General features: G+C 38.8%; 1 protein-coding gene and 1 long non-coding RNA gene across 5 annotated transcripts in view; one reads left to right on the plus strand and one right to left on the minus strand.

The window, feature by feature from the left end:
• On the plus strand, nucleotides 1–20,957 carry IL1R1 (interleukin 1 receptor type 1). 4 transcript variants are annotated; one of them, XM_074535813.1, is made up of 14 exons: nucleotides 1–127; nucleotides 1,521–1,602; nucleotides 2,258–2,521; nucleotides 3,540–3,682; nucleotides 5,393–5,624; nucleotides 7,123–7,312; nucleotides 8,243–8,417; nucleotides 9,582–9,647; nucleotides 13,503–13,623; nucleotides 14,934–15,079; nucleotides 15,867–16,007; nucleotides 17,069–17,233; nucleotides 18,817–18,909; nucleotides 20,678–20,957. In XM_074535813.1, exons 4-14 carry the CDS (start codon nucleotides 3,592–3,594, stop codon nucleotides 20,809–20,811), a joined length of 1,554 nt encoding a protein of 517 aa, XP_074391914.1. In that variant the 5' UTR covers nucleotides 1–127; nucleotides 1,521–1,602; nucleotides 2,258–2,521; nucleotides 3,540–3,591; the 3' UTR covers nucleotides 20,812–20,957. The 4 variants fall into 4 exon arrangements, with proteins under 4 accessions (XP_074391914.1, XP_074391916.1, XP_014122057.2 ...); XM_074535815.1 differs by lacking the exon at nucleotides 20,678–20,957 and adding an exon at nucleotides 19,791–19,928; XM_014266582.3 differs by lacking the exons at nucleotides 18,817–18,909; nucleotides 20,678–20,957 and adding an exon at nucleotides 17,964–18,782.
• The window catches only part of LOC141728248 (uncharacterized), a 12,382-nt gene continuing 6,452 nt past the window's right edge, over nucleotides 18,698–24,627 (minus strand). Inside the window, exons 3-4 of the long non-coding RNA XR_012579122.1 lie at nucleotides 23,207–23,285; nucleotides 18,698–21,637 (exon numbers count right to left, since the gene is read on the minus strand). This is a non-coding gene — a long non-coding RNA (uncharacterized LOC141728248). The remainder of the gene's footprint in view (nucleotides 21,638–23,206; nucleotides 23,286–24,627) is intronic.

The raw sequence follows: 24,627 nt of genomic DNA on the forward strand, positions 1-24,627 counted from the left end.
GGCGGTCCACGGGCGGTTTGGGGCCGGTCCGGGGGCGGTGGCCGTGGCTCCCGGGCGAGGTGGGGAGTGCTGCCCGCTCGCCCCGCTATTGGAGCGGGCAGGGGCAGCCGGCGCAGAGCGCAGGGAGGTGAGGAAGGGTGGTGGGTGCTGTGGGGACAGTGCCTCGCTGAGTCCCTGGGCTGGACTGGGCTCGGCTTCCAGTGCCGCCTGCGTGGCGGGGAGGAGACGGGAGGAGAGGGGAGGAAGGCTGGGTGGGCTGAGGGGTGCATGCTGGGGCCGGCCGGGCTTTTCCTTCCCCGCGTGTCTCCTGCCGCGCCGGGGCCCGTTTGCCTTCCTTGGTTGTGTGGGGAGCGGGACTGGGGGGTCCCCCGGGCCGGCGCCCCCAGGGCGGTCGGGGTGCCCTGGCCAGATGAGGTGCCCTGGCCGGGTGAGGTGCAGTGCTGATGGATTCCAGAAAACCAGGTCCAAGCCCCTGGGTTTGTTGCTTTCAGCTGTGTTTTGAGGCCGTGTATATTTCTGCGGGGTGTGTTGCTGCAGTCTCCCAATCTCTGCTGGTTTCTCAGCTTTTATGGCCCCAAATAGCTTCCGTGGAAGTAATTCTTTCTTTTGTTGTTGTGTCTGCTTCCTCGTTGTGTGTGACATTGTACGAGCTCAGGTAGGAAGTGCGATGGACCAGTGAAGGCTGTAGGAGTGCTAACGCTGCCACATTTTTTAAAGTACTTGTAACAGGAAGCGGGATAATGCTTGCCGCAAATCCTCTTGACCTGCTAAAACACCACAAAAACTATTTCTGTATTTATTTATTGCATAATGATGATCAGACGGGGGCTCTTTATTAACTGCTTGTGTGACAAGAGCAAGATTTTGGGTGAGAGAGATGGCTGTGTCCAAGCCAGGAAGGAGCTGCTGCTCTGGCAGTCCCGGAGCTGTGCTGGTCACAGCCTCGATGGTCCCGGACAGCAGCCTGGGGAGCCACAGCTTGGGAGGAGAGATCCACTGAAAGTTACCGGGCTGAATCAAGGCTCTGGTGTGCTTCCAGCAGCAGCAGCTCTTAGGTTTATACGATTTTCTTCAGGGACCCAAGAAAGCTGCAGGATGTATTTGTTTTTCTTTTTCAGAAATGCAGCACCATCCACTTAATTGACTTGGACCATTTGTACATGTTTAGATCCTTAAAAAACAGGCTAAAAGGTCTTGCACAAAAGTTGCAGAAAAGTATTTTAGAATGCAGAATCCTTAATTCAGATATTTTAATTCATATATTTTATGAGAAATGAGATGCCTATTGCTTATTTCTTGGTATTACTGGTTTCCTCTATCCTCCTGAGATTAAGACATTATTTTTTTAATACTTTGCATCACTGTTTTTGATAAATATAATTTTGTCTGTATGAGCTATTCAGGTTCTTTTAAATGCCTCCTAGCAGTACATTGAGAATGTTACTGGATATTTAATAACCTAATTTAGATTTAAATAAAAAATGTGTCACATTAAAATTCTCATTGCTTCATATTGACAGGTATCAGGAGTTAAAATGACATAGAAAAGTGTTCAAAGTATGGACTGTGAAATTAACTCCTTCCACTTGATACTGAAAGAAGGTACTGTTTTCAGTTTATTTGAATATTGATAAGTTTGCCCTTTTCTCTGGGCTTTGGATACACTCGTTGTCTCCAGTTTGAAGAAGTACACTTTCTTCAAGTTCAGGTTTAGAACAGCTAATACTGTCTCAAAGTTGAAGTAGAATTTAGCTTGCAAAGACCTAACTATTGCAGGCTTCTTTGACTGCATTTTGATGTAGCTTCACCAAAATGCCTTGAATAATGGGTTTGTTTTAAAGACACAACTTTTCTGCAGTTTGCAAGATTGTGTGCAAAGGAGACACAAGAACTAAAGTTTGTGGTCATTGTGTCAATGTCCCAATACCCTTATTATAATTCTAATTATTATCTTGCCCTAAATTTAAGTATTTGTTTCCTTTTAGTTGTTGAACCTATCTTAAAAGATTGCTTGACAGATGTGTAACATTGTGTTGTTTTTGGCAGAAGCTTCTTCTCTGGAAGATACTTGCTAGAATTCTTGGTCAGTCTCTACTGCAAGTTTTGTTGTTCTTTTAAGTCATCACTCTAATGTACAGGGCCATGCTCTTGCTTTTACATTTAGGGTGTCTGTAGAAAATTTAGTTTTGTATGTATATGCTGCTGTCTAAATGACATGTTTTGTAAAATGTTTTTTCCCTTTCTCTGCTTTTTACAGGTAAACTGAAACTCCAAAAGTGATGACCTGCTCATTGGCAAGTTACAGGAAAAGCAAGGCAACTAAATAAGCACTGTGGTATGAGGATTTAGTCAGATAAACTGTCCAAAAGTGCTATTTACCTGGAGGCTGTTGTATTAAATTATTGAGTTCTGCACTGTGTGACCCTCACTAATACCCCAACACTTCTGCATATGAAATGCTTCAAAAGAAGGAACTGCTGTGGCTTATTTGTGACTGAAGTGAATTACATTGGATATAAAAGTAAGTCACAGCTTACTTTTTCATAGAATAACTTATCTGCTTCCTGCCATTTGTGGCTGGGTAGAAGGCAAATATTAACTAGGACCTGTGCAATAAATGTTTTGCAATGGACTGCTACATGTGAAACCAGCTTGCTTTAGAGTGAGAGGCAGCAGCATGCAAAACAATCAAAAGCTGAGGAAAGGCAAGGCCACTGAATGTAGATCTTAGCTTACAATGACTGCCAGAAGGGGAAGGATTTAATTGTTTGCCACCTGATTGACAGTAGAAAGCTTGGGGAGATCTCTGATGACACCTTACCAAAAAATACTGGCGCATCTCAGAGGGCTTGATTAAGGTTGAGAGTTTCATAGAAGCCACTTGTGGGCTATGAGGGCAATGGTTGTGTGTTCAGTCATGTTGTTGTTGGAGAAAACCGAGAAAAAGACCTGAGGTGTGAATTGAAACTACAATTTATGGACACTTTTTTTTGTGTCTGACCGCAGCAATTCATATTAGCTGTGGTTTCCACAGATATTTGGCTTTAGATGCCAGTTTTAAGTGGCAGATGACAATAAAGTTAGAGTATGCTTGTCCTTCTGCAAAGAACTGCGAGTTACTGTTCTTAAAAGCTACCTCAGCTGTATAAGAGCAGTTCAAAGAAGGAAACCTTGTACATCTCTGTGATTGTGACTCCTGAAAGCATTTGGAAAGAAGAGTAAATTAATCAAGCTTGTTTTTAAGTTATGCAGTATAGCTTAAATCACTATGCTAGTATAATTCTTCTTTGCTTGAGGTTTCTTTTTTTTTTGGTTTAACTATGCTGGTAAAAGACTATTACACTTATGCAAGAGTTATTCTATTGGGATAGTTCTAGTTCCAGGAAAAGTTCTAGTAGAAAACTGAAAACTGAGCAGCTGTTTGTGGAGGCCAAGAGTTGCTGTAGTTGAAATCTTCAGTAACTGGGGCTAAATTACCAAATCCATGTTTTCCCTCCCCAAGATGACTAATGCTTCTTCTGATTTTTTTTTTTCTTAAGGAGTAATGCAGGGTGCAGAGGGCAAGGCAGCTTGAGCACTCTTACCACACCAATGGAAAAAACTTCTGGTTTGCAGCAAAATATGGCATCAAGATTTTTGCTCATTGGTCATCTCATTGTACTGATACCTCTCTTCAGTGCTGGTAGGTTAAATGCGTTGTTGAAATTGCCATTTTAAAAAAGAAAATCTGCATGAGATGAATTGTGTGTATTTAGTAGGAAAGAGTTATTGAGAGCAAGTAGTGAGTTTGGGTTTGGTTTTGCTTTAGCATACTGACAATAGCTGGATGCCTCTGCTGGGTTCATATTTCACTGGGGATGTCATGGACAAATGGAGATTTTTTTTTTTTTAATTTAGGGCTCTGAGGCTTTGATTAGCCTCTCCATGTTTCTTATGAGGAAATCCCAAAGTGATTAACTTCCTTGACCTAAGGTTAACTATAGAGTGCCTTCTTCATGAGACATTCTGTATGTCCAGTCCTGAAAGCAGTAAGGCTGAGTTTTCTTTACAATTAAATTAGTAATATTTTTAATGATAGGTCTAGTATTTCAGTAAAGTTTAAAACTACATAAGTTAATTATGCTTGTCTTGCTACTCTTGGTATAAGCAGTCTAATACTAATGTGTCTGAATTAGATTGAACTATATGGAGACTTACTTGGAAGTCTTTAAATGGGAAGCAGTGATATTTGAAAGATTAGTGAAGATTTTATTTATTTTGAAATTGAATACGTTAACTTTGTATTTGTACAGCCATTGAGCGAGATTTGTAAAATCAGTTCAACCAGATGTTTTGCAGTTGCATAAAAATTCAGTGTTGGACATAAAATCACAGAATGCTTTGGATTGGAAGGGTCCTTAAAGATGATCAGTCACCAGTCCAACCCCCCTGCCATGAGGAGGGACACCTTTCACTAGACCAGGTTGCTCAAAGTCCCATCCAGCCTGGCCTTGAACATTTCCAGGGATGGGATATCCACAGCTTCTCTAGAAAAATGCATGCAGAAGCTTGAAAGTTTTACAATCTGCTTTATAGCCAAACGGTCAGCTCAGTTTGTGTTACAGTAATATTCTCCATTAAGTTTTTGTTTGCATGTTTGGCCTCTTGATAACTTCCTTGTAATATCTGTCCTTTTTCTCAGATTTTTTTTTGGCTGGTGTTAAAAGAAATGCTTGCTAAGCTGCATGATTGTGTCCTGTCAACTTGTTACACAGGCATAGTTATAAAATCTGTGTTTACATTAGCCTTTTCTGTGATGTTTTGAATAATGGGCCTTTTGGTTAAAAGTGAAAATGTAGGAAGGAAATAATACCTTAGTCAAGACTTACTAATCTAAATACTTTTGCTCTCCAAATTTTTTTCCCTGATTTGTTTTGACCCCACAGTCCTAGGGGCACAATAGTGTAATGAGCTCTGCACTGATGCTGTTTGCACTGTGCTTGACATAAATAGTATTTACTTTAATAATCTGGCAATTCTGCAAAAGTACTAGCATGGTTAAATACAAGGACAGGACAGGTAAGTTGGGAAGCTTGGAGTTGCCTGATGAATCCCATGGATCTTCTTACACTCTGTTTTGCAGTGAGGCTGTTTGACTTGCATGTGCCTGTTGCTGGCTACTACAAGGAGGGAAGTTGTGCCTTAAGCTTGTAAAATATGTGGTCATGTTCTCAACCAGAAGGTGGTAACAAACAAATTATAGCCTTGTGATGTTTTAATAGTAAATTGTTACAGAAAGTTTTTCTAATTCTGTGTAACTTGGAATGGGTATTAATACTTCCTAAACATAAAAGAATAGAAATTAAAAGTACTGATCTTTTTTCATTTTTTCTATTTTTTTTTTTGTTAACAGAAGGGTGCGTTATTTGTGATTACTTTGTGCTTGTTGGAGAGCCTATAGCTATTACTTGCCCAATAATTACATTACCAGTGCTTCACTCTGATTACAATTTGACATGGTACAAAAATGGGAGTGCTACAGCAGTGACCACAGAGAGAAATGCCAGGATCCACCAGCGAGCGGGCTTGCTTTGGTTTATTCCTGCTGTGCTGGAAGATTCTGGACTTTATGAATGCAATGTAAGGTAAGGAAGGAAACAAGTGGATTGCTAGTGTTTGCAAGTGCAATAATTAATTTGTGAAACTTGAATGTACAAAACTTCTTGTTTTAGGTAAGATGCTTGGATCACTTGAAAGCGCTGTTTTCACCATGCCTTTAGTTTCTGCATGCTGCCTGTGTTTCTCTGCTATTCCATGCATTTAGTACTACAAAAGTTGTTCATACAGAAGACTGTCTTAAAGCCTGACAGTACTAAAAATGGTCTGTGGGGGTGGTTGGTTGCTTTGTTTGTTTTGGATGAAGTGTAAGGTCACAGGAAAATGCCTTAACCTCTTTGGCTTTTCCTGTGTTCAAACTGCTGTTTGATACTGACAGAACAGAAGAACACTGGTTTCTTTGTAGGACAAGGCTAAGAGGAGCAAACAGTGCATTTTATCACCCCACAGACTTTCTGGAGAGCTTAGCAACTTTTTGGAAGTATTACTAGAAACCCACAAGTTAAAAGGCTGAAAACAGTTTTTATGATTTATTTTAAAATATTGCAATTCCTGGTCAAAAATGAGAATACATTAAAAGGGCAAAGCAGTGTGGTAGACAGCTTTAGAGACTGAAAATAATGTCTCTCTACTACTACTCAAATAATCTGAGTAAATAGAGAACTAAAAAGGAATAGATTCTTTGAAAAGTATCTATATCTAGCTTTATTAGTACTTTAGAGCTCTGGGTAGATCAATCTAGCCAAGCACTGGACTTCACTACTGAATTAGGTCATCAAATCTTTTTTACAATGGTTGAAATTCAATGTGTGCTGAACAGGAAATTAAGTTTGGGAAGACATACATAAAATGTTCCTTTCCTCATGATGTTGCCACAACACACTGAGAATAGCCAATACAGACTTTTCAGGTGGCCTTAAATTTGGTTTAGGAGTGTGTAGTTATGTGTACTGGTGTGCTGGAGGGATCTGGGATGTGAATGATCAGCAAAAACTTCCAATGTCACAGGCACATTCCTTCACTGGAGTTTACCAGGAAATCAAAGTTGGAAGTCAGAAGACCTGTAATCCATTCAAAGCTACCCAGCTGCATAATTTTAATTTAGCCTTTCCTGCTATGGTTTTAGTTACTTGAGGATGAGATGTGTTCCTGTGGGCACCTCACATCTTTGGCTTACTTTTAATATCAGCAAAACAAAAAACTTGCTGAGGTTCAGTCATATTAACTGTAAGCAATATTTTGTGCATCAGACTCTTAAGCCTTAACTGCAGCTCTGAGAAGTCCTGATGTCCCCTCTCTTGTGTCCAGAGCAAATTCCATTTCTGCTCACAACACAAACTCAGAGCTTGTTCCCATCTCTTCACCTGGAACAGCAGCTGAGAGGCTGAGGTCGGTGTTTACAAACTAAGGGAATATAGCATGGGTGTTATAGAGGAGAGGCTGGTAGACATGCTCAAGTCTCTCTCCCTGACTTGCTAGAAATAATACACTGTTAATTACATGACTTGTCTGCTGTTCTAATTATAGGAGCCTTAACCACTCTAACAAAAAAACGATAAACTTAACAGTTTTTAAGAACGATAATGGATTGTGTTTTAATGGAAAAATGAAGTTTGAACAAAAAGTGACGAGCAGGAATATTGGAAAGATTATATGCCCTGATCTAGAACAATTTAAAAATGAAGAGAATAATCAGCCTGAAGTACATTGGTATAAGGTACTGAGCATGTATATTTCATATATAAAGATACAAAATGTATTATTTAAAATGTCTTATGAATTAACTGTCAAAAGCAGCTTTTGGAAGGGAAGGTTTATTTTCTCTACAGTTTGCGTATGGCATAAGTGTGAATAAGATTTGTGCAAATCTGGTTCATCCTGTGATTATTTTATGTAGATAATAAGTTTTAAAACTTGTATGTTTCTGTAAATAGAAGGCTTTGCATAATTATTTCAGTTTCTCAGAGTATTAGGCATTGTTGACCATGCTGTGGTATTCTTATGCTGCTTACTTTGGTTCTGTGAAAATGCTCTGTAGACTGAGCAAGCTTGAAAACATGTATTTTATCTGTTTTAAGGGAAGAATCTAAACAGTTCAACTCCTAATTCTGATGCTGGTATTAAGGCAGCTACATGGGCCTATACAGGTTGAATAACCTATGTAGAGCACCTATATATCTTTTGAGGTAAAGAGATTCTCCACTGCTTGCAGGTCAAGGAGGAGAAGAAAGCTTTTTTCCCAGAGTTTGCATTGCCACAGAAATGGGGATACACCCAAACAGCACGAGGCACTGCTACAGCAACTCTTTCATCACAGAGAAGGAGGGGTGGAGGCATGTGTTCTCATAAACTCTGCTGCATGTGTAATAACTTCTACTGCACCTGAGATAGAAAACTGTCAAGCTGTGAACTAAAGCACAGTGTTTTAAAACTTAAAGGATTGGCTGCAGTGATTTTTTTAAAAGTGCAAATGAGCAAGATGTTATCAGACTTTGTTAGACTGGAGAATGCTTGGAAAAGAATCCACATTATGGCTTTCAAAGAACTCAGTGTTTGCCAAACATTTTAATCATCAGTAGAGTACAGTAACTGCTTTGTCAGAATTTTTTAGTTCCCTTTAAGTCACAGGTACCTTTGGTGTGTTTAGGAGTGTAAACCTGGATTTCTTGAAGACAAGCGACTTCTTTTGGCAGAGGGTGAAAATGCTGTCTTGATTCATAATGTAACTGTGCAAGACAGAGGAAACTACACATGTCAGATGGTGTACACATATATGGGAAAACAATTTAATGTTTCAAGAACCATAAGTCTGGAGGTTAAAGGTGAGTGCATGAGGTTATTCTGTTTTTGGCTGTGCTGTAAACATCTGTATGCAGGCATAAGATATTTGGCAAGCTACTTTTCAGCTCTGTGAAATTAGAGTTGTAAGTCTTCTTTAATTTATTCCTGAACATAAAATTGAAAGGCAGTGTGGCATGTTGTTACCCTTGAGCTTTGCTTTTGAGGAAGAGTTGTCATGGGGAAATGAGTAATGCAGGGTTAGGAATGAGAATTAGAAGAAAGCAGTGGTTCCTGGAGTGGAGGCATTGCTTTTGCCAAAACAAACAGTGCACAATTAAAGTAAATAAACTTAAAAATAGAAGATTTTTTTCCTGAGACTATCACAGCAAATGACCTGCTTGAAGCCCTGTTGGTAAACTTGCTTCTCCATTGATGGGAAAGGAGATGTGATAAGCTGTATAAATAATAAAAAAGTTAATAAATCTTCCTCTGGAAGGGGTTGGCTTACTGTTGGCACTTGGTTGAGCTTTTCTGCTCTCACTCTGTCAGTAGTGTAATTTATTGCACTTACCATTGTGATTATGTCTTTGTGGGCAATGTTGCTGGTGACCTGACTTGTAACATGATAAAAGTCCTATCAGAATAGTTGTCTGGAGAGACAGGTCCATCTTTTTAGGTTAAACCAAAATTCTGACTTTATATAGGAGATATAAGAACAGTGAGTTGTTTGCAACAAATCTGTACATCTGCAGAATGATACAATTCCAGCCCAGTTTAAGTATGTGTTTTTTTTTTAAACTTTTATTTTAAAAAATATTCATCTTATCCAGGAAGTAATTGATACAACCCTTTTCCTCTTCCTTATCCATCTCCAAAGAAGTTAACTGCGTTTTTTGGTTTTGTCTTTGTTTGTTGGTTTTGTGCTACTTTCATGTCTGCTGCCAGTAAATTTGAGTTTTTTAAAAGCATTTTAAAGTTGGTTTTTTTTCTGTTACCTTGGAACTAAAATAGAATAACTTGGAGAGAGTAGAGCAAATATCTTATGAGACATTTCTGTTGTAAATTTGAAATTTGTAGTAAGTATGGCACTACAATAATACCAAACAATAACACCAAACCCACTGTAAAACCAAAACTATTGTCAGTTGAACTAAGTTGTGGATCTTTTCCTGCCTGAAGGTGTTATTTTTCTTTGTTTTGGTTAGAAAAACCACTGCAGATGCAACCAGAGTTTATTTATCCAAGGAACAATACAGTTGCAGTAGAACTTGGTAAGTATTGACTGTTTAAGAGATCATTAACTTTAATGAAACAAATAAGCTCCTGGTCTTTTTGAAAAGATATGTGAGTAGTTCCACAGACTTCAGCAAGACTGGGAGATAAGTATGTGGATTGACAATATCTGGAAGACAGAGGATAGATAATAGAACGTGCTTCCCACAAATAATTTGTGGGGGGAGGTAACTGTGCCTAAGATTGAAGTCTCTTGACCAGCAGTGTTGTGCAGGATGCATTTATTTATTTTCTGTTATTTCCACCTATCCTTTTCACCATTTCTCAGTGTTTGTGTCTTGATGTATCCTCAGTATCTGTGGAAATATGGCTTATGTACATGTAGCACATTAGGATGGTTAGTAGTTGACCCATTCAGTAGCTGATTTTCTTCCTGTGTGTTTACTGTCTCCCTTCCCTCTCCACAACATGGATTTTATTCCTTGTTTTAGGGTAATACAGATTTTGGATACTGATGTTTTGTCAAACAGTGAGCGGCTAGTTGATGCATATCCCAGGTACTGTTTATCTTGGAAATTTATTAAATAAGAGATTCTGGGTATAAAGAATAACTTCCTCACAGAGAGGACAGCTGGGCAGTGCAGCAGGCTGCCCAGAAAAAGTTGTGATGTCTGTATTTAGAGGTTTTAGAGCCTGATTGAATAAGTCTCTGAGCAGCCTGATCTGACCTCAGAATCAGGCCATACTTTGAGCAGGAAATTGGATTCCTGCTCAAAGTTCCTCGCTTTCAACCTCAATTGTTCTGTAATTCTCTGGGCCAAATGTATGGTGTTGCAGTCTTTTCCCAAGCAAAGTTACATGTGTTTAAAGTGCACCACATATCAGACAGTTGTGTTCCACTGACGAAGTCCAGAAGAATGAGATTGGAGCTGCTTAAACTGTATTTTTTAAAATCATTTTGTACCAAAGGGGGCAGTTTCAAACAAAATATTTGATTTAAAAGGGCATTAACTGATTTTGGAGAAGTGCGATTGGCTATTTACTAGAATTTTTTAGTACAGGAAACAGTTTTGTAATCATTTGAGGAATTAGATCTTTAGAGAAGCTCTGAGCAAAGGTTGCATTTGGACTCTAACACCACATGGGAGGTCAGGCCAGAGCATTGTGGATTATTTTTATGTGCATCACCCTCATGGAATCTCACATAACACATGTACTTTTGCTGTTGCTTTTTCTGAGATTGAGCTTGTAAATTGTGTGCAGCAGTTGTTGTTCTCTCTTATTAAAGCTTCATGTTTCTTTTTGTGTCATGTGAAGCATTTTTGTTTATCCCAAATTCTAACTTTCAGTATATATGGTGTTAAATTGGACAGCACTGAAACACTAGTGGGTTTTGTGTGTGTGTGTTTAGGGTTGTTTGGGGGTTTTAGTGTTTTTTTTTTTTTTTTGTTCTGTTCTTTTCTTTTTGGCCTCAATAGCTTATGAAAAATAAAGACTTATTCTGAAGTGCCAGGTTTTGGTGAGGATTGGTATATTTTGACCAGAACTGTGATTGTGCTTTAACAGAAATTATGTTCTTGCAAAGTCCAGAAGGCTTTGTTTTAAACAGTGAGAATATTCAGGATCTAATACCAAAAGTATTGCGTTAAAAGTTTATAGTCCGGTGGTCTTCAGATGGTTATTTAATTCTGTTGAAATAATCTAGAATCACTCAGCAGCTCCTTCTTTTCTGGTAATTGAATCTTCTCTGTCTTCATTACAAAAAATACATGCCTGAAAAACTTTCAGTTCTTTCACTGTTAAGGGAATTTGTTCACCAGATTTTTGATGAAACAGGGAGACTTTCCATAGTAATTATTTTACCTCACGCAACCCTAACTTTTGTGTGAAAACTTGACTTTTTCTTTGTAACTGTAACTATGGAAAAAATGAAGTAATGTTACAGTCGGACTTCCCTGTACTGTATCTCCCACTCATGAAAGTATCATGTAAGTCTCATCCCCAGTTTTGGCTGGTAGTTATCTCATTTAATTCAGAAAAGTTCTTACTGATGCAGCCTCTACTCAGGAGGAGTCTGATCTGCAGGCTCTTAAATTTACTGAAGGCAGTGTTAGGGTTTTTTTTCAATGCTTGATAGCATTTCCTGAGCAATTTATTAGTCCAGGGGCTGGCTGTGACACTCAGCCTGAGTCATTAAGACTGTGTTATAGGACATCTTGTTTAGACTCCTTATTGTAGACTTTGGTCCATATTTGTTACAGCTTGGACACAGCATTAATTAAAAGTTGTGCTGGTGTATTGTTCGGTGCTTTGGACCACCTAGGATGAGCAAACCTTGATTGCTTTACAGACATTAGAGTAATAGCCATAGATGAGACTAAAAGGAGACTCCAGCCACAAAGTGAGTTTATTGTGACTACTGAGATCTACAAACGATTCCCTATTACAGGAATACATTGGGGGGACACGGAATTTGAGATTTCGTTTTGTTTGTTTTAAAATGACGTTGCCATTCAAATATTCAATATTCTCTGTCCAGTACCTTCAATGAGGTACTGGGGGAAAAAATAAAACCTCCTACTGCATGTCTGGCTGTGAGTCAGAATCTCTAAGCAGCTGCATGAACACTTGTATGGAAACAGCTATATGATTTTTGAATGAGAAGTAGCAGAAGGTGGCGTAGAAACTTAACTACATTCATGAATGTGTGAGCATGGAATGCTTGAGGGGATTTTTTTGAATAATTTTGCAATGCACTAAACCACATCTTAAAAATAAAAAATTAATTGTTGTGGTAGAAGGACATGAGGGAAGAGATCGGGGAGCATCTCTGATTTCTGTGTGAACTCTTGTTCCAGTGACTGCTTTCCATGTGAGCTAAAGGTTTATTCCATACTTTTGTTAGAGACCATCCCTTGGTGGAAGCATGTAGATCTGATGCGGTTCTAGGAAATGAAAGACTAAGATCTTTACGTAGGCCAGCTGAGAGAGCCCACCTTCTGCTATCAAATCCTAACTTCCATGAGTAAAATACAGAAGGAAAGGAATCCAAGAAAGCTGCTTGCCTTCCTGTACATGGAGCTCGCTGAGGTACATTGGCAATAAATACATTTTGCAAATTGGCTTGCTTAATACTGAGGTGTTCTGTAAGATCTGGACTCTTGGTGGCAAAGGAGCTGAGTGACAGGTGAGCTTGATGTGGAGGTAAAGTGTGATAATATTCAGAAAACATCCCAGTGGACAGTGCTGGGCAAAAGATCCTGATTTGGTGTAAAGATATGCAAGGTCACTAAGAATGGGATTCAGCTCCCAGATGTAGGTTGTCTGCACATGGGTATGTGCATGTGATCCAAGGTCCTTAACTCAGGCCAGTATCAGCAGGAGCTCCATTCAGTTGCCCACACAAAGAGTACTGTTTTGGGTGGTCTGGCTACTCTAGCAGTGTGGTTTTCTTGAAGATCTGGAGTCCTGTCTGACAGCTCCATAAGGATACCTCAGATGCTTGAGGGCATCTCAAATGTGAGATGCTCTCAGATGCACATGCAACTGATTCGAGCCCTGGAGATCTTTCAGTGGAGTCCAGAGAGTCATTCAGTTAAGGTATCTACTTTAATGTGAGTGGACTTCAGCAGAGATGAACTCTGTTACTAGCTTAGACACCTAGCTTGCATGTAGATGTGAACATTCAGACACTTACATTTAGGGTGGAATTTATACCCAGATTGTAGACACCCAAATTTGAATTACAAATGGATGAGTTTTAAGGACTTTACTTTTCAAAAAGTAAGTAAGTTTCTTTTATATCCCTCCTTTTCCCAGCTATTCCCTCATCACTTGATTCTGCTCCTATTACAAGACTTTCAGTTTCTGTGTTTACATTTGGTTTTTTGTAGGCTCTCATGTAGTTATGGAGTGTAACGTATCAAGTGGCATAAATGGCTTGATTCCATTCTGGCAAGTTAATGATGAGGATGTTGATATCTTTGATGAAACCTACAGGGAACAGTTTTATGAGTAAGTATCCTTATACATTGAATTTGTAGTGCATATGTAGGTGAAGTAATCTGCAGTAATGTGCTGGGAATTCATTATAAAGTAGACTACTAGTCAAATGCCACTAGTCATTGAAAGGCTCATTAGAAGTCTGTATCAAACACAAGTATGTTCTTATTGCTTGGTTTAAAAAAATAACATTTTATTATAAATACTGTGTCTGATACAAATAGAATGAAACAATCATGTAGATTTTTATAATACTATCGTGAAATACAATTTTGTAATACTTAGTTATGTATTTTTTTCCTTATGTGATTTTTTTAATACTACCTTAAAGCCTGTCCTCTTATCATTAATCTGGGAAGGATACATTGTTCCAAAATAAAAAGTCACCCAACTTACTTTTATTTGTGAAAATGGTCCTTTTTAAAGTACAGACACAGCTGCTAATCCTCAGGAACACAAGGCAGAAACTCTTGTTGCAGGACATTTAGGTTCCAATGTTTGACTACCCTGAAGTAAAAAAGTGTTCAGGTGGAATTTCAGATGGGGAAGTCATTCAGTTTGTGTTCATAGCCTCTTGCCCAATCAGTGGGCACTACTGAAAGGAGCCTGGCTCCCTCTTCTCCGCTCCTTCCTTCCATCAGGTATTAACTCACATTGATGAGTTCCATCCCCTGCCCCCAAACCTTCTCTTCTCCAGGCTGACCAGTCCCTGCTCGCTTGTATGACAGATGCTCCAATTCCTTATCTGTCACATCACTGAACATGACTTGCTCCAGCAAATCCACCCATCTCTTGTACTAGGCAGCCCAAAACTGGCCCTACACTCCAGGTGTGACCTCACCAGTGCTGAAAATCACTGAAGGCTCATTTCCCTTAACCTGCTGGCAGTGTATTTCCTAATGCAGTCCAGGATGCCAGGGATCTGATTATTCCTGCTCCTATGAAGGATTTGCATTTTGCTTTGAACTTCATGAGGTTTTTTTTTCATTTGTCCATCCTGTCATGGTTCCTCTGGATGCTGGCTGTTTTATCAGACATCCCTCTGAGTTTTGTGTCACCTGCAAAACTGCTAATGGCGCACTCTGTCCAACTTGGGGGGGAAACTCAACAAACGCAACCCAAAACAAACCTGAAACAAACTAATCCCAGTATGTTTTTAGTTCATGAAATTGTTAGTTACAGAAGTATATTTACTGTGCTTCACTAGTTTCTTAGGTTTATAAAGATAAAATTAATGTATTTGTGGATAGATGAATCTCTCATATTCAGCATAGATACGCAGCTATGTACAGATGTTTTCCTTGTACCTTTTCTTATGACAGAGAGGGCTTGCCTCATGGACTTGCTGTATCTGGAACAAAATTTAACATTTCAAAAGTGACAGTAAAGGACTATGCTCATAAGTTCTTCTGCCACTTCATATATGGTTCTCAACAATTTACAGCCTACATCAAATTAGAATACCCAGGTAAGAGATCTCTTCTTGATAAAATGGTGATCATTGACTTACTTGTCATTTAGTTCGACCATGCCCTACTTAGAATTAAAGCTGTGTGATATACTTTTATGCAAAATGGGCAGTGCATCTCAGTACCTTTGTTTGTGAAATTTTTTCTCACATTTTTAGCAAAATGAAAGAAAGCAGTGCTTTTGATTTGCTTGGTCTTCTCTCATTCACTATTTTGGGACTGAAAGTGAAAATGAACTCTAACTTGTTACATGACTATAATTTCTTCATAAAGATTATCAGGGTAGGATTTAACTTCAGAAATTGTTTAAGGCATTGACTAAAACATGCAGTTTGTGGGGGGTGTTTTAAGGACAGTAAATGGGTAGGTTCACTGACAGGTCATTGAAGGGAGAGACAATGGAATGCTAGTTGGTCTGGGGAGATTAGGTCAGGAAAGCACCTCCCCACCTTTCCGACTTCCTTGCTTTCCGACTGATAGAATTTTGTACAAGAATTCTCATTCTACTGCTGTGCTGGGTTATATGTCAGTATTTTATTTTGGTGTTTCAGCTGAAGAGGAGCCTCATTTATCATATTGTTGAGGTATTTTTTCTCTGAAAGATAAAAGTAGGCTTATCATATAACAATAATGTCAGAAAGCATAAATTAAACAGTTTGTCCTGTTCTTTCACTCTTTTTAAAACAGAAGTATTTTAATGATGAAACAATTTTGTACAATCCTTGTCTTTTCCTGGTTTTAGCTTATAGTTGTATTTGTTTTCTTTCCTATTCTGTGCTGCTGCAGCTCGAAACATTCAGGGGTACTTAATTGGAGGAGTTTCCTTGGTATTTTTAGTGTTTTTTACTCTGTTTATCTACAAGATCTTCAAAATTGATATTGTGCTTTGGTATCGGGACTCCTGCCATCCTTTCCTGGGGAAAAAAGGTATGTTTATGTAACAGTGCTGAGTGTTGTTTTGAGCTCCTACCTTTACTTGCAAAGCAGTGAGTTACTCTCATGGATCATGATTGGTCTTCCTTGGGGTTTTTGAAAGGATAATATTGTTTTTAGGATGTTTAGAATTAATTCAGATGACAAAAGCCAGGAAAAAAATCAGCAACTTCCCAGGAATCCAGAATTATCATTTCTTTTCCTGAAGACCCACCCTAGTGGTTTGAATACTGCTCTGACAGCAGTTTTTCAGATCACTTTTAATTACTGTTGTTACAGAAAGCAATAATACATTAGAAGTGTTACGTGTTTTTTATTTTCTATAGATGAAACACGGAAAATGTAACTTGGTGTTGTTTTCTGTTTAAAGCCACTTTTGATTATTTTACTTTCTGGAAATTTTGCTTTCCTGGCATTCAAAAAAATGTTGATAAGGGTGTTGTCTATGAGAATATGCTGAAGTATGGGTAATTTCCAGCCATCTGAGAGGAGATACTTTGTTTCTCTAGCCATGTATCTTGTGGAGGTATTAATATTCTCTCAGATTTTCTTCAAAGTCTTTTAAATTATGTCTTTCTGAAAAGTTTGATCAAAAACATCCAAAACAATTCAGATCTTGAAATTCGACACTTAATTTGTTTTTGTTGTCATGTCTAAGTGGTTGCTATGGTTGAAACTCCAGGTTGCAACACCACCTGTGAGTATGATGGGAAATGGAATTTTAAGTATCAGTTGTACCACTGAGTCCACTGTTTTTCAAATAATTCAGTGATGACTTTTTTATTTTGTGTTCAAAAGAGAAAGATGCAACTTAATTTTTCAGGTCTCTTTTGCCTATTCAGATTCAGTATCCTTAATTCTAGAAGGCCTGATCCTACAAATATTTCAGGCTTTGTATAATCCTACATGCTTAGCTAATATAGCAGGATTAGGACCTAAAACAATGATTCAAGTAAGGGAAAACTCCCCAAAGTTTAGAGATTTTGCTTGTTTGCTTGCTTGTTCTTGTATCTTTAGAATTTTTTTTAATGGAAGTAATGTTGTTCACTCCTTAGTTTCAGATGAGAAGATCTATGATGCTTATGTTCTGTATCCAAAGAACAGAGCAAGCTGCTTGTATTCATCAGATATTTTTGCCCTGAAGATACTGCCAGAGGTCTTAGAAAGGCAGTGTGGATATAAGCTCTTCATACTTGGGAGAGATGATTTACCAGGAGAAGGTAAGTTAGCTGAAGACAAATTTGACTAGAGTTTTCTTGTTAACCTGGAAATAGAACTGAGAAACAAGCCGTCAGATGGGAATATAAATCTCTCCTCATCATCAAATGACCTTTTTTTTTTTTTTTTTACAGTTGAAGGATTTTGGTAGTTGTTTGAGAAGGAAGGTTTCCCTGAGAATAGAATCTAAAGTGCTGCTTAAATTTTTCATCTTGAAAAAAATGCAGTAGTCTGTTCTCAGGGTTTAGCCATGGGGTTTTTGTGTGATATTTACCATATTTCACTGTTTGTGACTTAACTGACTGGAATGCCATTGGTGGGGGGAATCTTTTTTTTTTCTTCCACTTACTGGAACAAAACCAGTTGAACACATCAGAAACAGACTGTTTAAGGTAAAAAGCTTCTGTGGTTCTGGAACTTGGGGTTTTTTTTTGCATTTGCACCTATGATGGTAATAAAATGGCATTAGAAAGATAGTTGGTAGCTCTTCTCTGTTCCTGCAAAACAAGGATATAGACATCTAGACTCTGATGAGGTCAGATTGTGTTGCATTGGCCAGATTTCTATGGTAGGCCAACCCAAGGTAACTGCTTGCATGTTCATATCCTCTCCCTATTTTGATGTAAAGTGTGCCAGCTTAAATATCAAACAGTTGATAAATCAGCTGCAGAATACTGGTAACAGAAAATAGAAATGTAAAACCTTAATTTTGCACAACCTTTTTCTCTACAGCTGTGATCAGCGTTGCTGATGAAAAGATCCGTCAAAGTAGGAGAGTGATAATTGTTTTAGTACCAGAGCCCTCCTGTTACAACATTCTGGAAGATGAGTCTGAAAAGCAGCTAGCCATGCATAGTGCTCTTATCCAAGATGGCATTAAAGTAATTCTCATTGAACTTGAAAAAATACAAGATTATGCAACCATGCCAGAATCCATCAGATATATTAAGCAAAAGCACGGAGTTATCCGATGGAAAGGGGACTTTTCAGAAAGGTCCCACTCAGCAAGAACCAGGTTTTGGAAGAAAGTGCGCTACCAGATGCCATCCAGAAAAAGTGGCTCTTTATCACAATTGCATTTGTTAACAAAAGACTTGAATGTTCCTTAAATAACAAATGAGGAATGACACTTAATGACTGATGCAGTTCACACAGTTGGTGATGGATTCACTGAAGGTCTCATGTATCTGTTTTGTGCAATCTCATCCAGATTTACTGGAGTGAAGGTACTACAGTTTCATCTACAGATGTGAATTTCTTATTTTTTTTTACTTCTGGCTGGATCAACAGAACACTGTGAAATATCATCAGTAGCACATGTAGGAAGTACACAATTACTTTTACAAGAATGATTTTGTGAAATTCCCTTGTATTAAAAAATGAAAGGACAAAAAATTGTCAAAAACTTGAAGCCAATGAAGAAAATTTGATTTTTTTCCCTTCAATTAAAGTTTCAATATGAAGGGAATTACACTAATTATTGTTGTGATATTACATCAGGTGCATGGCTGGTGCCAGTAAATGTTTGTTTCTTTTTTTTTTTTTTTTTTTAATGAAATGACACAAACATTTTCTTTGTTACAAGTTTATTTGCCTTGTTCAGTTTGCGGAAAGATAAATCCCCATGTTACTGCATCAGTGTGTTATCATCCAGGAGAATTCACATCCAGGAGAAAAGGTAAGAGAAATCCAGCCCTCTAAAAGTGCTGTAGAACCTGACAAAGCTTAAATACTCTTCCCTAATCTCTTTTACATGTGAAAGATCAGTGCCATTTTTAGTCACTTGTCACATGCAGATATTGTAAAAATACCTTTGTAATCTGTATCAAGTCAAAAAATTAATCTCCAGAGAACTTTTTCTTTCCAGTTAAATGGCTGAATATATTTATTTACTCAAGTGGAACAACTGGCTAATGACACAGAGTCTGTCATGGGAGGTACAGGATGATTGACTTCATCCACCTTACCTTAAGCACCGTATCAAGGGGCAGAGAGAGAGAGAGAGATGCCCCTGTGTTACTCCCTGCAGCTGCCTGCTTTTCTCCTTTCCCTCTGCTCTGATATGTAAGGAATCTGAGATGATTGTGTGCTGAGGGCTGCAATCACGACTTTCCAGACAAAAGGGAAAGGAAGTTGTGTAAAATGTTGAATCGTTTCTCTTTCATATTAAAATATTTTTAATAGTATTTTGTATGCCCGAAGTGTTAACTCTAAAGTTATGTTTGACTTGTAGGCAGTGTTGTTAGTTTGCAATGATCAGTTCTTTTTTTGGGGAACGGAATTATTTGAATAATTAGAAAAAATCATCAGACCTCTTTAATGCTATGTTTACAGCTATTAATTTTATAGAAACAGGAGATGAGAGCCAAATTCCCCATGTGATTTCAGTCTATCCTTGAACGTTATGCTTTTAGGTTGTGAGATCTTGTACAGGGAAGCCTCAGGAACTGACTATTACTGCTGCTTGTGCCTCTGAATTTTTGTGTCCTGTCAGCTTCTTTCTTGCAGCACCTTTTGCTCTCCTCCCATTCTAACTCCAACCTATATTTTCTCTTGCAGCTCCTTTATCTTCAAACAAGCAACTTGCTTTTGTGTCAAACTCCATCACTTTCCAAGCTCTGATTGAAGGCTGTTGCTAATACAGTGTTGGGCAGAAATTTTCCCTCTGGTATCTCCACTTGTTTGTCTGAAAAAAATTTTGTTCTGCAACCTTCAGAATTCATCTATTCATTTACACACTGCAGTGTTGGCTTTTCTTCTTTCATGGCTCAAGAAATTTTCTTATGCCTCCATACTCAACCAAACAAAACTGCTCTGGCTGATAAGTGACAAAACCAGTGGAAGTAAGTTCTTTTCGCAACTAAATTAAGTGTGTGCTGGAAACTAGAAACAATGCTTTTGAGAGATAGTGCCTTCTGAGTTTTGTGAGTTGTGTGTGTTAGGCAGAATAGAATAAGAATCTCTTAATTTCAAGAGGAAGGGGAGAAAGTGCATTTGAAATGCCAGACTAATTCAAACTGTTATGGTACTGAGGTGTTTTATTGATGAATGTCATGTATGTACAGACCTATGTAGATGCTTATAGTCTTTTCCCATTCTGTGTTTTAGTCACAAGAGAAGTGTCAAGGGACGATCAGTCCTAGTCACACTTAATTAGCTGTTCATGCAGTCTGCCTTCATATATGGTATGTGTTCTGTGGCAGCCTGTTGTAGGGTAAAAGAGCTTTGAGATCCATCTGAAGTTACTGAAAACGATCTGAACAAGGCTAATTGTTACGGTTCACACTCATAGAAGAATCAAATAGGACAGAAACTCTATGGTTTGGTCACAAAACTCTTCTTTAAGAAGATCCCTGTATCAAATGTGAGGACCAGACACTGACATTATGGTATTTGTACTCTGAGAACTAGGATGTAACGCTGACTTTGTGCTTTCACCTTGACAGCTCAGTCATGCAGGCCAGCCAACAGAGTTCCAGCGACCTCAATCCTTCTAATTACTTCTGCTGACTGGAGCCTATTGAAAGGAGAACTGCTACTTGTTATTCCCAACTCTAGGAATGGAAGGTTATTTTACTGAGCCAAAATAGTGGTTTTTAAAAAATACGTGTTCCTCTTGATATATTTATAAAAATAATGCTAAAGTTTTCATGTGTGTTATGTAAAGGCACTTTGAGGAAGAGTTCATTTTAAAATTTAATAAAGGCACTACATATTTTTTTCATACACACTGCTGTTTCTTTTGCCCTCTTTCTCCACTAAAGCATACTGAGTATGGACAATGGCAAGCAGCAGCTGTGATTCAGTGGCTTAACAAGACAGCTATGACAGATCTTCATTCAGGCTGCTGCTGGTCCATCTGGCTGTGGTACAACACTAGCACAAACCACCTCACCCTACTCGACAAAGAGAGGCTGTGAGCTTGGCTTTGCTCTCTCTGGTACTCTCCTTGCAGCAAGGTGAAGCTAGAGCAGCCCCAGGGCTGCTGCATTGCTCTCTGGGACTGGCATGGTCCTCAACAGTGCCACACTAAGCAGCCTTTTGCTGCAGTTCCTCAGGAGCTGGGGAAATGCAGGAGGCCTCAAATGGGGGAAATGTCAATTGCTTCTCAGCAGCAATGGGGAGGCAGCCTTCTCTGCTCAGCCCCTGGGGCAAGTGCTTACTCTCTCATCTGCTCAAGGAAAGCCAGACCCTTGTGCTGTAGGGGTTGGGGTAGCCCAGAAACCAATTGTATCCTGAGCTGCATCAAAAGCAGCATGGCCAGCAGGGTGAGGGAGGGGATTCTGCCTCTCTCCTCTGGTGAGGCCTGACCTGGAGTGCTGCATCCAGCTCTGGGGTCTCCAACATTGACCTGGAGCAAGTCCAGAGAAGGCCACCAAGTTGGTCAGAGAGATGGAGCACTTCTCCTGTAAGGAAAGGTTGAGAGAGTTGGGATTGTTCAGCCTGGAAAAGAGAAAACTTTGGAGAGAACAAATAATGGTCTTCCAGGGCCTGAAAGGAACTTACACAAAAGATGGGGCAAGACTTTACAAGAACATGTAGTGACAGGACGAGGGGGAGTGGCTTCAAAGTGAAAGAGTCTAGGTTTAGATTAGATATCAGGAAAAAATTATCTACTCTGAGGGTGGTGAGGGACTGGAATAGATTTCCTGTGGAAGCTGTGGGTGGTCCATCCCTGGGGGTGTTCAAGGCCAGGTTAGATGGAGCTTTGAGCAACCCCGTGGAGTTGATGGTATCCCTGCCTGTGGCAGGGGCTTTGGAACTAGACAATCTTCAAGATCCCCTTGCAACCCAAACCATCTCTATGATTCTGTGAGTCTGAGTAGCCTGGCTGACTTGTCCTTGCCTCCCAACCTGAGTGTCACACAGGCTCATGCTGATTGCAGCGGCTCCAGTGCACAGGTATGGGGCAGTGAAGAGGGGAATGCAGTGCTCTTGCACCTGTCTCTTCTGCAGGATTCAGGTTTTCAGCAGGTATGAGTGATTTGTCCCAAGTTATACCTCACCTTTTTTTTCCCCCTTACGTCTGAAGTTTCTTACATGATAGAAAAAAAAAGTAGTGAAACCAGAAAAATGAAGATGTGAGAGGGAAGGGAGGATGGAGGCAATTGTCATTATTCCTTTTTAGAAGATTGCTTGTTTTGTGTTAGTACATCACACAGCAGGGAATTTGATTTTAAATGCAATGCACTTCCCTAACTTTGTGCACTGATTTCGCTAGAAGTTAATGATGAAACAGTATTTAGGAAATAAGGATGAAATAATGTAAATATGACACACCAAAATGCTTACTCAGTGCTTTTGTCTTCATTACATGACAAGCTGTAACAATATAAGTTTAAATGTATTAGCACTTAGAAATACTGATGGCTTTTATTATCATATTATTTATTATTTTGACTGACAAGCTTGAATATTGTGTGTTCTTATCAGTAGTGTTTCAGAGATGAGAAAGAATGCACTGCCCATTGACTGATGCAGGGTGTAAGACATTAATCTGACTCTACCTAATTTTTAATTATGGGATTTATTTTATTATGTTTAGACAAAACGGGAAATGAATAGTCATATGATCTTTTTTATAGCATAATTGAAATATTTTTAGTCATCTAAATGAATTGTGGTTAAATTGAAACTATATTGTGGCAGCACATATCCATTTTCTTTTCAGCTTCTACTTAAATGGTAAATGCATCCTACTGTAAAAAAACAAAGGTGTTAATTAAGTAAGAGTGACTTTTTATATCAAGCATTTGTATTTTTTGGTTGTTTAAATATGCTAGGTTATTTTCTCTGGCCTTCTTCAATTTCAAAATTGCATTTGAAAAGGACACCTTAATTTTTTGTCCATATAAACACACAGATGTAGGTGATAAAGTGATAGTTGTCTTGGGGCAACTAGAATGGCTCTAGAAGCAAAGGTGGCTCAGTGCATCTGAAGAGCATCACTGAATCCCAGAAACTTTCCCACACACCTTGTCTTGATGGATTCCTCCAGATCTGCAGGGGTTGTAGCAGACTTCTCAGCAGCTCGTGGGCAAAACCAGCAGTTAACTGTGATACACAAAGTGGAAAAAACCTCCAGTTTTCAGAGATGTTTTAATGTGAAAATTGCAATTGTTACCATCAAAATTACTTTCTGCAATCCTGAAGGAGTGTTATAGGTTTTGAATTGTTATTTCTATTGTCTATGGTTTAATAATTAATTGCTGTTGCATTTAGAAATTTAGTCAGCCTAAAGAAAAAGGGTTTCATAGTTTCTGAGGGGATAATTGTGGGTCCCTAGAGGGCAGTCCTGGACCACCTATTCTGAGGCAGCTGATGCTTGGGATACCCTTGTGCTAGATTGTGTGAAAGAAAGGCTGTCAATTAGCCTTCAGGCACATGCACAGGCAACAACGATCTGTAGCAGCAACTTCAACATTTTTGAACAACATGTAGCAGCAGTGGTTTTTGAACAGCTTGTGGATTATGCTTTTCTGGACAACAAGTGGCAACAACAAATTAAACTTTTAGGAAGAGGAAGAAAGGAAAAAGGAAAGATAGGGAAATAGAGAAGAAAACATCTGGGTCACAACTCAGAGTTCCAGCACTGTCTCTGGTCCAGTTCCTGTGGATGGTGAGTGCAGGGTTCACACCCTGCCCCTCTCTGTTTTGATACTTATAAACCAGTCCTTGTCCATGTGCATTTTGTTATTCTTGAACTTTTCGAAAGGAGACTGGGGGGGTCTCATGGTTTCAAATCCCTTCCCCTGCCAGATACAAGTGCACTGCTGTCTAAGACTTGTTTTTAGAAATAGTTCCCTAAAATAAGCAAGTTGACCCCAGAAAAGCACTCTTCTGCCTCCACAAGACCCTCTTTTTTAACTGCACCTTATCTAGATGGCATGGTAACATTCCTTTTACCTTCTGCCAAATGTTTGAGAAATTAACTCGTTCAGGTTTCCAGTTTCTCACACTGATGTGACTGAAAAAGGAGTGGAAGGAATTGCTTAATGAAAATCACATATGGTTGCTTGGGAAAAAGTTATTTACATAAAAGTTACTAGTCAGTCTTCTGTCTTGTGTTAAAACGTGATTCAATTCCATAGATTTTTCTGTAATTTCTTTCTCTAAATCCAAAAGTTTGATGTGATGAATCTCTGTATTCACAAGGAATATTGAATTGAAACACCCAAGAAAATGGTTTTCTTCAATCATAGTAATCCTTTCTAAAATATCAAGTTGTAATAGAATTACTAACACTTTTTAAATAGTTTTGTGTTTAGAAGCACATTCCCTTTCAAATTCAGAGCCCAGGAACCCAGGCATTACTCAGCTGCTCTTTAGCTGGTGCTTCTTGCAGACACATAACTATGGACTTGATGCTGAGTTCACAAATAGTCTATGGAGTATA

The sequence above is a fragment of the Zonotrichia albicollis genome, chromosome 2 (genome assembly GCF_047830755.1).
Source record: "Zonotrichia albicollis isolate bZonAlb1 chromosome 2, bZonAlb1.hap1, whole genome shotgun sequence".
In the NCBI taxonomy this organism is placed as follows: Eukaryota; Metazoa; Chordata; class Aves; order Passeriformes; family Passerellidae; genus Zonotrichia; species Zonotrichia albicollis.

Coding starts and splice junctions, on each gene's coding strand:
- IL1R1 (XM_014266582.3), top strand. CDS start 3,592: ATGGAAAAAACTTCTGGTTTGCAGCAAAATATGGCATCAAGATTTTTG. Junction 8,418..9,581: donor CATAAGTCTGGAGGTTAAAG/GTGAGTGCATGA, acceptor TGTTTTGGTTAG/AAAAACCACTGCAGATGCAA. Junction 17,234..17,963: donor AGATGATTTACCAGGAGAAG/GTAAGTTAGCTG, acceptor TTTTCTCTACAG/CTGTGATCAGCGTTGCTGAT.